The sequence below is a fragment of the Oncorhynchus kisutch genome, linkage group LG1 (genome assembly GCF_002021735.2).
Source record: "Oncorhynchus kisutch isolate 150728-3 linkage group LG1, Okis_V2, whole genome shotgun sequence".
Lineage (NCBI taxonomy): Eukaryota > Metazoa > Chordata > Actinopteri > Salmoniformes > Salmonidae > Oncorhynchus > Oncorhynchus kisutch.
Genome location: NC_034174.2, coordinates 9,470,633 through 9,483,118, shown reverse-complemented (window position 1 = coordinate 9,483,118; position 12,486 = coordinate 9,470,633). Strand labels below are relative to the sequence as shown.

The window sequence follows — 12,486 nt, the reverse complement described above, 5'->3', positions numbered from 1 at the left end:
CTATCCCCTCACCTGTCTCTCTGTCATCTATCCCCACACCTGTCTCTCTGTCATCTATCCCCTCACCTGTCTCTCTGTCATCTATCCCCACACCTGTCTCTCTGTCATCTATCCCTACACCTGTTTCTTTATCTAGTTCATCTATCCCCTCACCTGTCTCTCTGTCATCTATCCCCTCACCTGTCTCTCTGTCATCTATCCCCACACCTGTATCTCTGTCATCTATCCCCTCACCTGTCTCTCTGTCATCTATCCCTACACCTGTCTCTCTATCTAGTTTGTCTATCCCCACACCTGTCTCTCTGTCATCTATCCCCTCACCTGTCTCTCTATCTAGTTCATCTATTTAGTGGATGACATCACCACTCTCCTTTTTTGGTGTCCTAGATCTGAATATCCTTAATCCAACTCTTCCTGCTATTTGTCTCAAAGTCATACAGAACACTGGACCAGACTTCTGCACCGTTTAACCATACCTGAGGGTGGGATGTCTGTGTTCCTCCATGATTCTCTGGTCTGTACTGACAACAGGTTGTTCTACACCAGTAGACTGGTGTCCCAGATATCTAAAGCCCTCTGGCTGTTATTGCCATTCTCCGATATTCCAGGGGAGTTGGCTAAAGCTGTGATTCTCAACCAGCTGTCGCTAGAACCCTAGGAGGTCTTCAGAGAGCTTTCAATGGGTCCCTCGGGAACAGAAAATGTTAAGATTCCCTGGATAAAAAACTTGAGTTCCACATCAAGATCTGTACTGTCTAGTTCTGCACTAGTATCCTGGTGTCCCAGATATCTGTACTCTATATACTCTAAACCCCTCTGGTTGTTATTGCCATTCTCCAAGGGAGAGGAGCAGAGGATTTGGCTAAAACACATCTGGGACCGGACCAAACTAGAATACCAACTAGCCATAACTGAGAACAACTGTCTGAATCCACCGTAAACCTCTATAATCATTGGAGTGTATGTGTCTGCTAGTCTGGCTATTATTGTCTGGCTATTATTGTCCTACCATAGTATATAGATAATAATTTCTATGGTAATGTACAATGTTAATTCAAATGATGCTAATGCCGCGTTTACGGCATGTCGGAAATTTGAAAAGTAATTTATTTGCATAGAGCTTCCTATTAGTTGATTCTGGTACCTCCCAAGTGGGAAACTCAGGATCTGACTCTTGCACCTAGGTTAGCAAGTCGGAAATGTAGGCGTTTCTGACATGACGTGAACGCGGCATAACTGATTTGGCTCATGCAGTGGAATGTATTTGTTGTAATGTCAGGTTAAGTTGACTCAACAAATCACAGCACCTGATTTTATTTCCTGGCATGGATACAATCAAAATGGCTGCCAGACCATCCATAATGCACGCCATCATTGACTTGAATTGGTCTTGACGTCTGTTCTTTTCAATATATTTCTATGCATAGCCCTCTGTCATCACTGGAGTTACTGTGGATGTATACTGTATGCATTATATTTAATAAAACATCACAAACATCAGTATTTAGTTAAAAAACAACAACAGAAAGATCTGGAACAAACCTGTCTGCTGCATCAGGTTATTATCACTGACAACTGTGTCTGTATTCATGGACTCTGGACTGATGAATTGTATATGAATACTAAATGTGCATTTGCCTAAATCACAACTCTTTTTAATAATCTCTGCACCCAGAACCACATCTCTGTGTTTACTGTAGACTATCTAACATTTAATGCCAGTTCATCATTATTTGGCAGATTCGTATAATCAGTCCACTTTCCTCTCAAAGATTAGTTTCTCTCAATGTGTTCTCTCCTCTCTTCACCAGGTGTCCTATTTTGAAATTTACATGGACAAAATCCGGGATCTTCTGGATGGTAAGTAATGTGCCATGTTGAAGAGTCTTCTGTGTGTGTACAACACTAAAATGATACCCACATCATGAAGTTATAGATCCCTGTAGGGAGTCTGAGCCTACTATAGTAGGGAGAGGGAGAGGGAGTGGGAGAGGGAGGGAGGGAGGGAGGGAGGGAGGGAGGGAGGGAGAGAGAGAGAGAGAGAGAGAGAGAGAGAGAGAGAGAGAGAGAGAGAGAGAGAGAGAGAGAGAGAGAGAGAGAGAGAGAGAGAGAGAGAGAGAGAGAGAGAGAGAGAATCTAGTATTTCAAAAAGAGGTTTTTATCCTCTCACACTCCATAAAACAGTGAAAATGTATCTTATATTACATAAAGGACATCTCCAACATCTGAATTAATAACAGATACAAAAGCAGTACCTGCAATGATGCCATGCAAAACCCTCCATTGCATATCGCCAGTCCCCTTTAGTACCGGTGGCTTGTACAGTGTTCTCCATGCTGGCTTTACCTTGTCATCAACACCCTCCATTACATATCACCAGTCCCCTTTAGTAATGGTGGCTTGTATAGTGCTCTCCATGCTGGCACTCCAAGGAGTGTCTTTTCAATTCATCTTTATTTACCTCATCCAAACCCACCTCTTCCAACCCCACCTCATCCAACCCCACCTCTTCCAACCCCACCTCTTCCAAACCCACCTCTTCCAACCCCACCTCTTCCAACCCCACCTCATCCAACCCCACCTCTTCCAACCCCACCTCTTCCAACCCCACCTCTTCCAACCCCACCTCTTCCAACCCCACCTCATCCAACCCCACCTCTTCCAAACCCACCTCTTCCAACCCCACCTCTTCCAACCCCACCTCTTCCAACCCCACCTCTTCCAAACCCACCTCTTCCAACCACACCTCTTCCAACCCCACCTCATCCAACCCCACCTCTTCCAACCCACCTCTTCCAAACCCACCTCATCCAACCCCACCTCTTCCAACCCCACTTCTTCCAACCCTCTCAAATCCAGTAATAAAGCCTTTCTGTCTGACTCTGGGATATTGGGTGTAATCCTTAGTCTGGGAAATGGGGCGTCTTCATCTTGTCTTTTTGTAGTAACTCTTGAGCATAATCCCCTCTTCTGCTGACAGAGCCTTCCTGCAACTTCCCAGCATTTGTCCGACAATCCTTTCCGACCTCACCCCCAAATGTTCAGCCACCCGTCCTCCATCCATTAATGTGGGCCCATCCATGTCCATTAACTTCCTCAGGGTGATGATTTTGCCCTTCAGCATCATCTTGGAAAAGTGTGAAATAGCTTCAGTTGTACAATCCAGTCTTGCCCCAAACACCAGAGGTTCCTCCAGCAGCCAATTCACTGACTCAGCCTTAGTGCGTCTGGACACCTTCGTTATACTCCAAACCCTAAGTAGGCCTCTGTAAAACAGAGGTAGTCCATCCCTCGAACGCTGGCTACTATCAACCAAAAATAAAGCCTTCTTTAAATCCAATCCCCCTACCTTCTGCAATACCAGACCTGCCACCCCTCTCCACACCACATCTTCCGGTCCATAAAGCAACCTTTGAATAAACTGGGACCAGAAAGCAGCAGCCCAACTAGCCAGATGTACAAGTCCCTGTCCCCCCTCCTCTTTTGACAAATACAAAACACTTTGTGGAACCCAATGATATTTATCTCCCACCTCAAACAATCTACAATAATTGCCTGTAGGCCAGAAAGCCTGACTGTGGCTCTGAACATGACAACCGATGCCACAGTGCAGAGGCAACCACATTATCAACAATAATAGTGACCCCCCCCAAATGACATTCTAGATAGCAACCACCACCATCTCCTCATCCTCCCTTCCACCATTTCAACCACCCCATTCCAATTGTTTTCCTTTGTCCCCTCGTCCCCTAGGTACACTCCAAGATACTTGAACCCTCCCTTACACCATTCCACCCCCCACCCTGGGCAAAGCCATGATCCCTCATCTCCCAGCTACACTCCAAGATACTTGAACCCTCCCTTACACCATTCCACCCCCCCACCTGGGCAAAGCCATGATCCCTCATCTCCCAGCTACACTCGAAGATACTTGAACCCTCCCTTCCACCATTCCAACCCCCCTGGCAAAGCCATGATCCCTCCAGACCATTTCCCAATCTGTAAAGCACAACTTTTCCCCCATTTTTCCTTTGTAGTTGATATTCCTTTAAACCGATCAACCATGAGACTCAAACTATTCACCTCCGCTGGATTTTTCACCAAAATAACTACATCATCAGCATAGGCTGAGAGACGAATAGGAGGAATATCCTTTGAAAGGTACACCCCTTCAATGCGACTTCGAATGCTATTTAGTAGTGGCTCTATAGCGATGGCATACAACATTACGGACAACGACGAACACCCTTGTCTAGTTCCTCTACACACTTTAAAAGGAGCACTGGACAACGAACACCCCTGTCTAATTCCTCAACACACTTTAAAAGGAGCACTGGACAACGAACACCCCTGTCTAGTTCCTCTACACACTTTAAAAGGAGCACTGGACAACGAACACCCCTGCTTGGTTCCTCAACACACTTAAGTGGCCCCAGAGGTTTTGATGTTGAACTCGGTCAAATGCGGGATCAGGGAAATGTTATCCCCTGACCACTTTCTTTATGGAAAATGTTGTCACTCTCCTGACCACTTTCTTTACGACATCAGAACCACTTTCTTTACGACATCAGAACCACTTTCTTTATGACATCAGAACCACTTTCTTTATGACATCAGAACCACTTTCTTTATGACATGAGAACCACTTTCTTTATGACATCAGAACCACTTTCTTCATGACATCAGGACCACTTTCTTTATGACATCAGAACCACTTTCTTTATGACATCAGAACCATTTTCTTTAGTCTAGCAATTTTGTCATACCTTCACCTGTTATTTTTGACATCAGAAACTTTGCTGATTCAATAAACAATTCACTTTCAGGAAAAAACAATCAGTTACATTATAATCCTGCATATCTTTCTTCCTTTTTGTCAAATTCAGAAATTGACATACTTTTTCAATCCCATACCTTCCTTCCACCCCATTTCTCTCGCTATTTTGTTGTGACGCATCAGAGGCCTCACTATCATCCCCAGAAGAGAACTCCACCATCTCTACTTCCTGTTTATCCTCAACTGATTTATCATCTCTCCTTCCTGTTAGAATTAGAACCTTCTTCACCTCTTAAATTCTTTATTTTACTCCTCGGTACTTTTGAAAACAGCTGCTTCATTTTATATTGCTTCACTCTCCTCTTGAACTCCCATTTCATTTTCCAGCACCCCCTCAGCGATCTCAATCACAGTCTAACCTACTGCCCCCCCCCCCCCCCCCCCCCCCCGCTCTACCACAACTGCACAATCTCTTCTCAGTGGTAATTTAGCTGCACCCGCGCTGCAACCCAGCTCTGCACGCTCATTCTCTGGACAATTACGCACCAAATACCCCTGTCTTCCACACCCAAAGCATTTCATTGATTCAGTAGCAGCGTAGCACACATAATCAGACCCATCAATCTTAAAACTGAACGTTAAATTCAGTTTGTCAGTATCCTTCTTTAAAATCGTGTGCACTTGTCCCCTATGAGAAATGCCATGTTTCAGCAAAGAAGATACAAGTTGTCGATGACGAGAACTCTCTCTACAACACTTCATCTCTAGCAAATGGTGGCTGTTAGAAAGTATAACTTTCTCCCTGTCGGATTCATAAGAGGAAATACCGACGTCGGATGCAATTTGAATGTGGCCTCCAATTGCTCTTAAATACAAGTAAAACTAAATGCATGCTCTTCAACCGATCGCTGCCTGCACCTGCCCGCCTGTCCAACATCACTACTCTGGACGGCTCTGACTTAGAATACGTGGACAACTACAAATACCTAGGTGTCTGGTTAGACTGTAAACTCTCCTTCCAGACCCACATCAAACATCTCCAATCCAAAGTTAAATCTAGAATTGGCTTCCTATTTCGCAACAAAGCATCCTTCACTCATGCTGCCAAACATACCCTTGTAAAACTGACCATCCTACCAATCCTCGACTTCGGCGATGTCATTTACAAAATAGCCTCCAACACTCTACTCAACAAATTGGATGCAGTCTATCACAGTGCAATCCGTTTTGTCACCAAAGCCCCATATACTACCCACCATTGAGACCTGTACTCTCTTGTTGGCTGGCCCTCGCTTCATACTCGTCGCCAAACCCACTGGCTCCATGTCATCTACAAGACCCTGCTAGGTAAAGTCCCCCCTTATCTCAGCTCGCTGGTCACCATAGCATCACCCACCTGTAGCACACGCTCCAGCAGGTATATCTCTCTGGTCACCCCCAAAACCAATTCTTTCTTTGGCCGCCTCTCCTTCCAGTTCTCTGCTGCCAATGACTGGAACGAACTACAAAAATCTCTGAAACTGGAAACACTTATCTCCCTCACTAGCTTTAAGCACCAACTGTCAGAGCAGCTCACAGATTACTGCACCTGTACATAGCCCACCTATAATTTAGCCCAAACAACTACCTCTTTCCCAACTGTATTTAACGTATTTATTTATTTGCTCCTTTGCACCCCATTATTTTTATTTCTACTTTGCACATTCTTCCATTTCAAATCTACTATTCCAGTGTTTTATTTGCTATATTGTATTTACTTTGCCACCATGGTCTTTTTTTTGCCTTTACCTCCCTTATCTCACCTCATTTGCTCACATCGTATATAGACTTGTTTATACTGTATTATTGACTGTATGTCTGTTTTACTCCATGTGTAACTCTGTCGTTGTATGTGTCGAACTGCTTTGCTTTATCTTGGCCAGGTCGCAATTGTAAATGAGAACTTGTTCTCAACTTGCCTACCTGGTTAAATAAAGGTGTTCTCAACTAGCCTACCTGGTTAAATAAAGGTGTTCTCAACTAGCCTACCTGGTTAAATAAAGGTGTTCTCAACTAGCCTACCTGGTTAAATAAAGGTGTTCTCAACTAGCCTACCTGGTTAAATAAAGGTGAAATAAAAATAAATAAATGGAGTTAATGGAGAAGGAGAGAGGCAGACAGCGAGAGAGTGCTCGCTCGTGCAATGATTTTAAAGCAACGATATTCGAGTGACAAGCTGTTATGAAACACTGCAGCTGCAATTTAAAAAAATAATCTTTACAATTAAAAAAAGGTGACCCTCGAAAGCCAGATGGAGATGTATAAATTAGATGCCATTCGTTATGGAACGGTGCTCCACACTGAGATGGGCTGTCTGTCTCCATCCTCTACGGAACGGTGCTCCCCACTGAGATGGGCTGTCTGTCTCCATCCTCTATGGAACGGTGCTCCACACTGAGATGGGCTGTCTGTCTCCATCCTCTATGGAACGGTGCTCCACACTGAGATGGGCTGTCTGTCTCCATCCTCTACGGAACGGAGCTCCACACTGAGATGGGCTGTCTGTCTCCATCCTCTATGGAACGGAGCTCCACACTGAGATGGGCTGTCTGTCTCCATCCTCTATGGAACGGAGCTCCACACTGAGATGGGCTGTCTGTCTCCATCCTCTATGGAACGGAGCTCCACACTGAGATGGGCTGTCTGTCTCCATCCTCTATGGAACGGAGCTCCACACTGAGATGGGCTGTCTGTCTCCATCCTCTACGGAACGGAGCTCCACACTGAGATGGGCTGTCTGTCTCCATCCTCTACGGAACGGAGCTCCACACTGAGATGGGCTGTCTGTCTCCATCCTCTACGGAACGGAGCTCCACACTGAGATGGGCTGTCTGTCTCCATCCTCTACGGAACGGAGCTCCACACTGAGATGGGCTGTCTGTCTCCATCCTCTACGGAACGGAGCTCCACACTGAGATGGGCTGTCTGTCTCCATCCTCTACGGAACGGAGCTCCACACTGAGATGGGCTGTCTGTCTCCATCCTCTACGGAACGGAGCTCCACACTGAGATGGGCTGTCTGTCTCCATCCTCTACGGAACGGTGCTCCACACTGAGATGGGCTGTCTGTCTCCATCCTCTACGGAACGGAGCTCCACACTGAGATGGGCTGTCTGTCTCCATCCTCTACGGAACGGAGCTCCACACTGAGATGGGCTGTCTGTCTCCATCCTCTACGGAACGGAGCTCCACACTGAGATGGGCTGTCTGTCTCCATCCTCTACGGAACGGAGCTCCACACTGAGATGGGCTGTCTGTCTCCATCCTCTACGGAACGGAGCTCCACACTGAGATGGGCTGTCTGTCTCCATCCTCTACGGAACGGAGCTCCACACTGAGATGGGCTGTCTGTCTCCATCCTCTATGGAACAGTGCTCCACACTGAGATGGGCTGTCTGTCTCCATCCTCTACGGAACGGAGCTCCACACTGAGATGGGCTGTCTGTCTCCATCCTCTACGGAACGGAGCTCCACACTGAGATGGGCTGTCTGTCTCCATCCTCTACGGAACGGAGCTCCACACTGAGATGGGCTGTCTGTCTCCATCCTCTACGGAACGGAGCTCCACACTGAGATGGGCTGTCTGTCTCCATCCTCTACGGAACGGAGCTCCACACTGAGATGGGCTGTCTGTCTCCATCCTCTACGGAACGGTGCTCCACACTGAGATGGGCTGTCTGTCTCCATCCTCTACGGAACGGTGCTCCACACTGAGATGGGCTGTCTGTCTCCATCCTGAGCTTTGATTCATCATGCAGAGAAGCTTGATCCAGACATGGCATATCATTTAACGCCATGCTCTTCATATACTGTAAATCATTTATTATAATTTAACGGTTTCTCCTTGTTGTTTATATTGGGAAATGGGCGGTAAATCCCGGTTAATCTCGATATCCAGGTTCCCGCTATTCAATCCTTCCCTCTGTCCTGTCATGTCCCCAGCCGTCCGTCCCTCTGTCCTGTCATGTCCCCAGTCGTCCGTCCCTCTGTCCTGTCATGTTCCCAGCCGTCCGTCCCTCTGTCCTGTCATGTCCCCAGCCGTCCCTCTGTCCTGTCATGTTCCCAGCCGTCCGTCCCTCTGTCCTGTCATGTCCCCAGCCGTCCCTCTGTCCTGTCATGTCCCCACCCTTCCCTCTGTCCTGTCATGTCCCCACCCGTCCCTCTGTCCTGTCATGTCCCCAGCCGTCCATCCCTCTGTCCTGTCATGTCCCCACCCGTCCCTCTGTCCTGTCATGTCCCCAGCCGTCCGTCCCTCTGTCCTGTCAAGCCCCAGCCGTCCCTCTTTCCTGTCATGTCCCCAGCCACCTGTCCCTCTGTCCTGTCCAGAATGAGTGTCTGCTTTGTCTGTAAGTTTGCAGTTGAAATGAACCCAGGTTGACAGTCCAGAGTCTGGGGAGTCAGAGAAGCACCAGTCCTGGTAGAGACACACACAAACCTCTGAGAGGGAATAGATTTAAAATCATCTCTCATCAAAAATACAAACCTGAAACATAAAGTCACTTCGTACGTACATGTCCCCAGCCGCCCCTCGGTCCTGTCCAGAAGGAGATTTGTACCGGTCTGCTGTACTGTACATTTTCTGTTTAAGTCAAATTGAGTTGACATTCTGGGCCGGAGGGTTGCCTGAGGGAGGCCTGAGGAGGACTGAGGGAGGCTTGAGGGAGACCTGAGGGAGGCCTGAGGAGGCCTGAGGGAGAACTAAGGAGGCCTGAGGGAGAACTGAGGGAGGCCTGAGGGAGACCTGAGGGAGGCCTGAGGGAGGCCTGAGGAGGCCTGAGGGAGAACTAAGGAGGCCTGAGGGAGAACTAAGGAGGCCTGAGGGAGAACTAAGGAGGCCTGAGGGAGAACTGAGGGAGGCCTGAGGGAGGCCTGAGGAGGCCTGAGGGAGGCCTGAGGGAGGCCTGAGGGAGGCCTGAGGAGGCCCGAGGAGGCCTGTGGAGGCCTGAGAAAGACAGTCAGAGCAGCAATAAGGTGGTCTATGCCAGACTTTAGGAGTTGTTGCTCTCCTGTTCTGTGGTTGTTCATGCACTGTAATGACCTCTTGTTTCTCTCTGTATGTGTGATGCATCTGTATGTGTGATGCGTCTGTGTTTGGGAAGTTCACTTTAAATACATTTTGATTTAAAATCGATTTGACTGTTTTGGGCCTTTGGCTAGATATGAAAGTAAAATCTCCAAAAGTACTCATCTCTTCTTCTGTCCATCTCTCTCAGTGACAAAGACTAACCTGGCAGTACATGAGGACAAGCACAGGGTTCCCTATGTGAAGGTGAGTCAGGCTTTCATCAGCTGAGGTGATGATTTAATGTTAACGGATCATCTATGATGGTTTCGACATTAGAGACGTGTCATCTTCCTAATGCTAACTTTTTTTGACTGTCATTTGTTGAATTGTCTCTCAGGGCTGCACTGAGCGTTTTGTCTCCTGCCCAGAGGAGGTGATGGATGTTATTGATGAGGGAAAAGCCAACCGCCATGTAGCTGTCACCAGTAAGTCCAAATGACACTTAGTACATTGTATAGCGTGACGTGTAAAGTCACGTCTGTAGAGAAACTCTGCAGATTCTTCTATAGTGTCTGGGGGGGGGGGGGGGGATCTGTCATATTGGTTTACTATCTCTGCTGCCAACTCTCTTACTACCTCTGTTACTATCTTCTCTTCTCCTCTTCTCCTCTCTTCTCCTCTTCTCCTCTCTTCTCTCCCCTCTTCTCCTCTCCTATTGTCTCCTCTTCTCTTCTCCCCTCTCCTTCTCTCTTCTTCTCTCTCCTTCTCTCTCCTCCCCTCTCCCATCTTCTCCTCTCTTCTCTTCTCCCCTCTTCTCCTCCCCTCTCCCGTTTTCTCCTCTCTTCTCCTCTCTTCTCTTCTCCTCTCTTCTCCTCTCTTCTTCTCCTCTTTTCTCCCCTCTCTCCAGATATGAATGAGCACAGCTCCAGGAGTCACAGTATCTTTCTGATCAACATTAAACAGGAACACGTGGAGACAGAGCAGAAACTGTGTGGGAAGCTTTACCTAGTGGATCTGGCTGGGAGTGAGAAGGTAAGAGTTCACTACATGCGTTCACTAAAAAGACCCCAGGGGACCTATTTTCCCTGGCTGGGAGTGAGACGGTAAAGGACAAGACACACCATAATGAACTTTGATCAACTGCTGGGTGTTGATGAATGGTGGCGTTTAAACAATTAGAATGTTCGGTGGTCAAAGGCCAGGAAGCAGAGGCTAGTGTGGTAATGGAGTAGCTTTAACCAGGAAGCAGAGGCCAGTGTGGTAATGAACTAGCTTTAACCAGGAAGCAGAGGCTAGTGTGGTAATGAACTAGCTTTAACCAGGAAGCAGAGGCTAGTGTGGTAATGAACTAGCTTTAACCAGGAAGCAGAGGCTAGTGTGGTAATGAACTAGCTTTAACCAGGAAGCAGAGGCTAGTGTGGTAACGAACTAGCTTTAACCAGGAAGCAGAGGCTAGTGTGGTAATGAACTAGCTTTAACCAGGAAGCAGAGGCTAGTGTGGTAATGAACTATCTTTAACCAGGAAGCAGAGGCTAGTGTGGTAATGACTAGCTTTAACCAGGAAGCAGAGGCTAGTGTGGTAATGAACTAGCTTTAACCAGGAAGCAGAGGCTAGTGTGGTAATGAACTAGCTTTAACCAGGAAGCAGAGGCTAGTGTGGTAATGAACTAGCTTTAACCAGGAAGTAGAGGCTAGTGTGGTAATGAACTAGCTTTAATCAGGAAGCAGAGGCTAGTGTGGTAATGAACTAGCTTTAACCAGGAAGCAGAGGCCAGTGTGGTAATGAACTAGCTTTAACCAGGAAGCAGAGGCTAGTGTGGTAATGAACTAGCTTTAACCAGGAAGCAGAGGCTAGTGTGGTAATGAACTAGCTTTAACCAGGAAGCAGAGGCTAGTGTGGTAATGAACTAGCTTTAACCAGGAAGCAGAGGCTAGTGTGGTAATGAACTAGCTTTAACCAGGAAGCAGAGGCTAGTGTGGTAATGAACTAGCTTTAACCAGGAAGCAGAGGCTAGTGTGGTAATGAACTAGCTTTAACCAGGAAGCAGAGGCTAGTGTGGTAATGAATTAATTTAAACCAGGAAGCAGAGGCTAGTGTGGTAATGAACTAGCTTTAACCAGGAAGCAGAGGCTAGTGTGGTAATGAACTAATTTAAACCAGGAAGCAGAGGCTAGTGTGGTAATGAACTAATTTAAACCAGGAAGCAGAGGCTAGTGTGGTAATGAACTAATTTAAACCAGGAAGCAGAGGCTAGTGTGGTAATGAACTAGCTTTAACCAGGAAGCAGAGACTAGTGTGGTAATGAACTAATTTAAACCAGGAAGCAGAGGCTAGTGTGGTAATGAACTAATTTAAACCAGGAAGCAGAGGCTAGTGTGGTAATGGACTAATTTAAACCAGGAAGCAGAGGCTAGCGTTAATGTGGGTCTACCCATGGTACATTAACAGAGTGTACATCCCCAGGGGACCAGGCTGTTCAATCGTAGTGCTGCAGGGTCTAAACATTTGTGTTTTTTTTATTTATTATTTGACCGGAATTGACATGAATCGATCAATAAACCGCCTGCTAGAGGACAAAGTCAGCAGTTATTTCAGTGCAAAACAGCCAGTTATTGAATGATAAATGATAAATGAAGTATAGGTAGAAAATAAACAACTATCCTC

At 46.8% G+C, this 12,486-nt stretch overlaps 1 protein-coding gene across 1 annotated transcript in view; it reads left to right on the top strand.

The window, feature by feature from the left end:
- Positions 1 to 12,486, top strand: part of kif5ab (kinesin family member 5A, b) — a 153,232-nt gene that overhangs the window by 97,840 nt on the left and 42,906 nt on the right. Inside the window, exons 5-8 of the mRNA XM_031824792.1 lie at positions 1,812 to 1,860; positions 10,030 to 10,085; positions 10,219 to 10,306; positions 10,729 to 10,853. Coding sequence (XP_031680652.1) covers positions 1,812 to 1,860; positions 10,030 to 10,085; positions 10,219 to 10,306; positions 10,729 to 10,853 — 318 coding nt within the window. The remainder of the gene's footprint in view (positions 1 to 1,811; positions 1,861 to 10,029; positions 10,086 to 10,218; positions 10,307 to 10,728; positions 10,854 to 12,486) is intronic.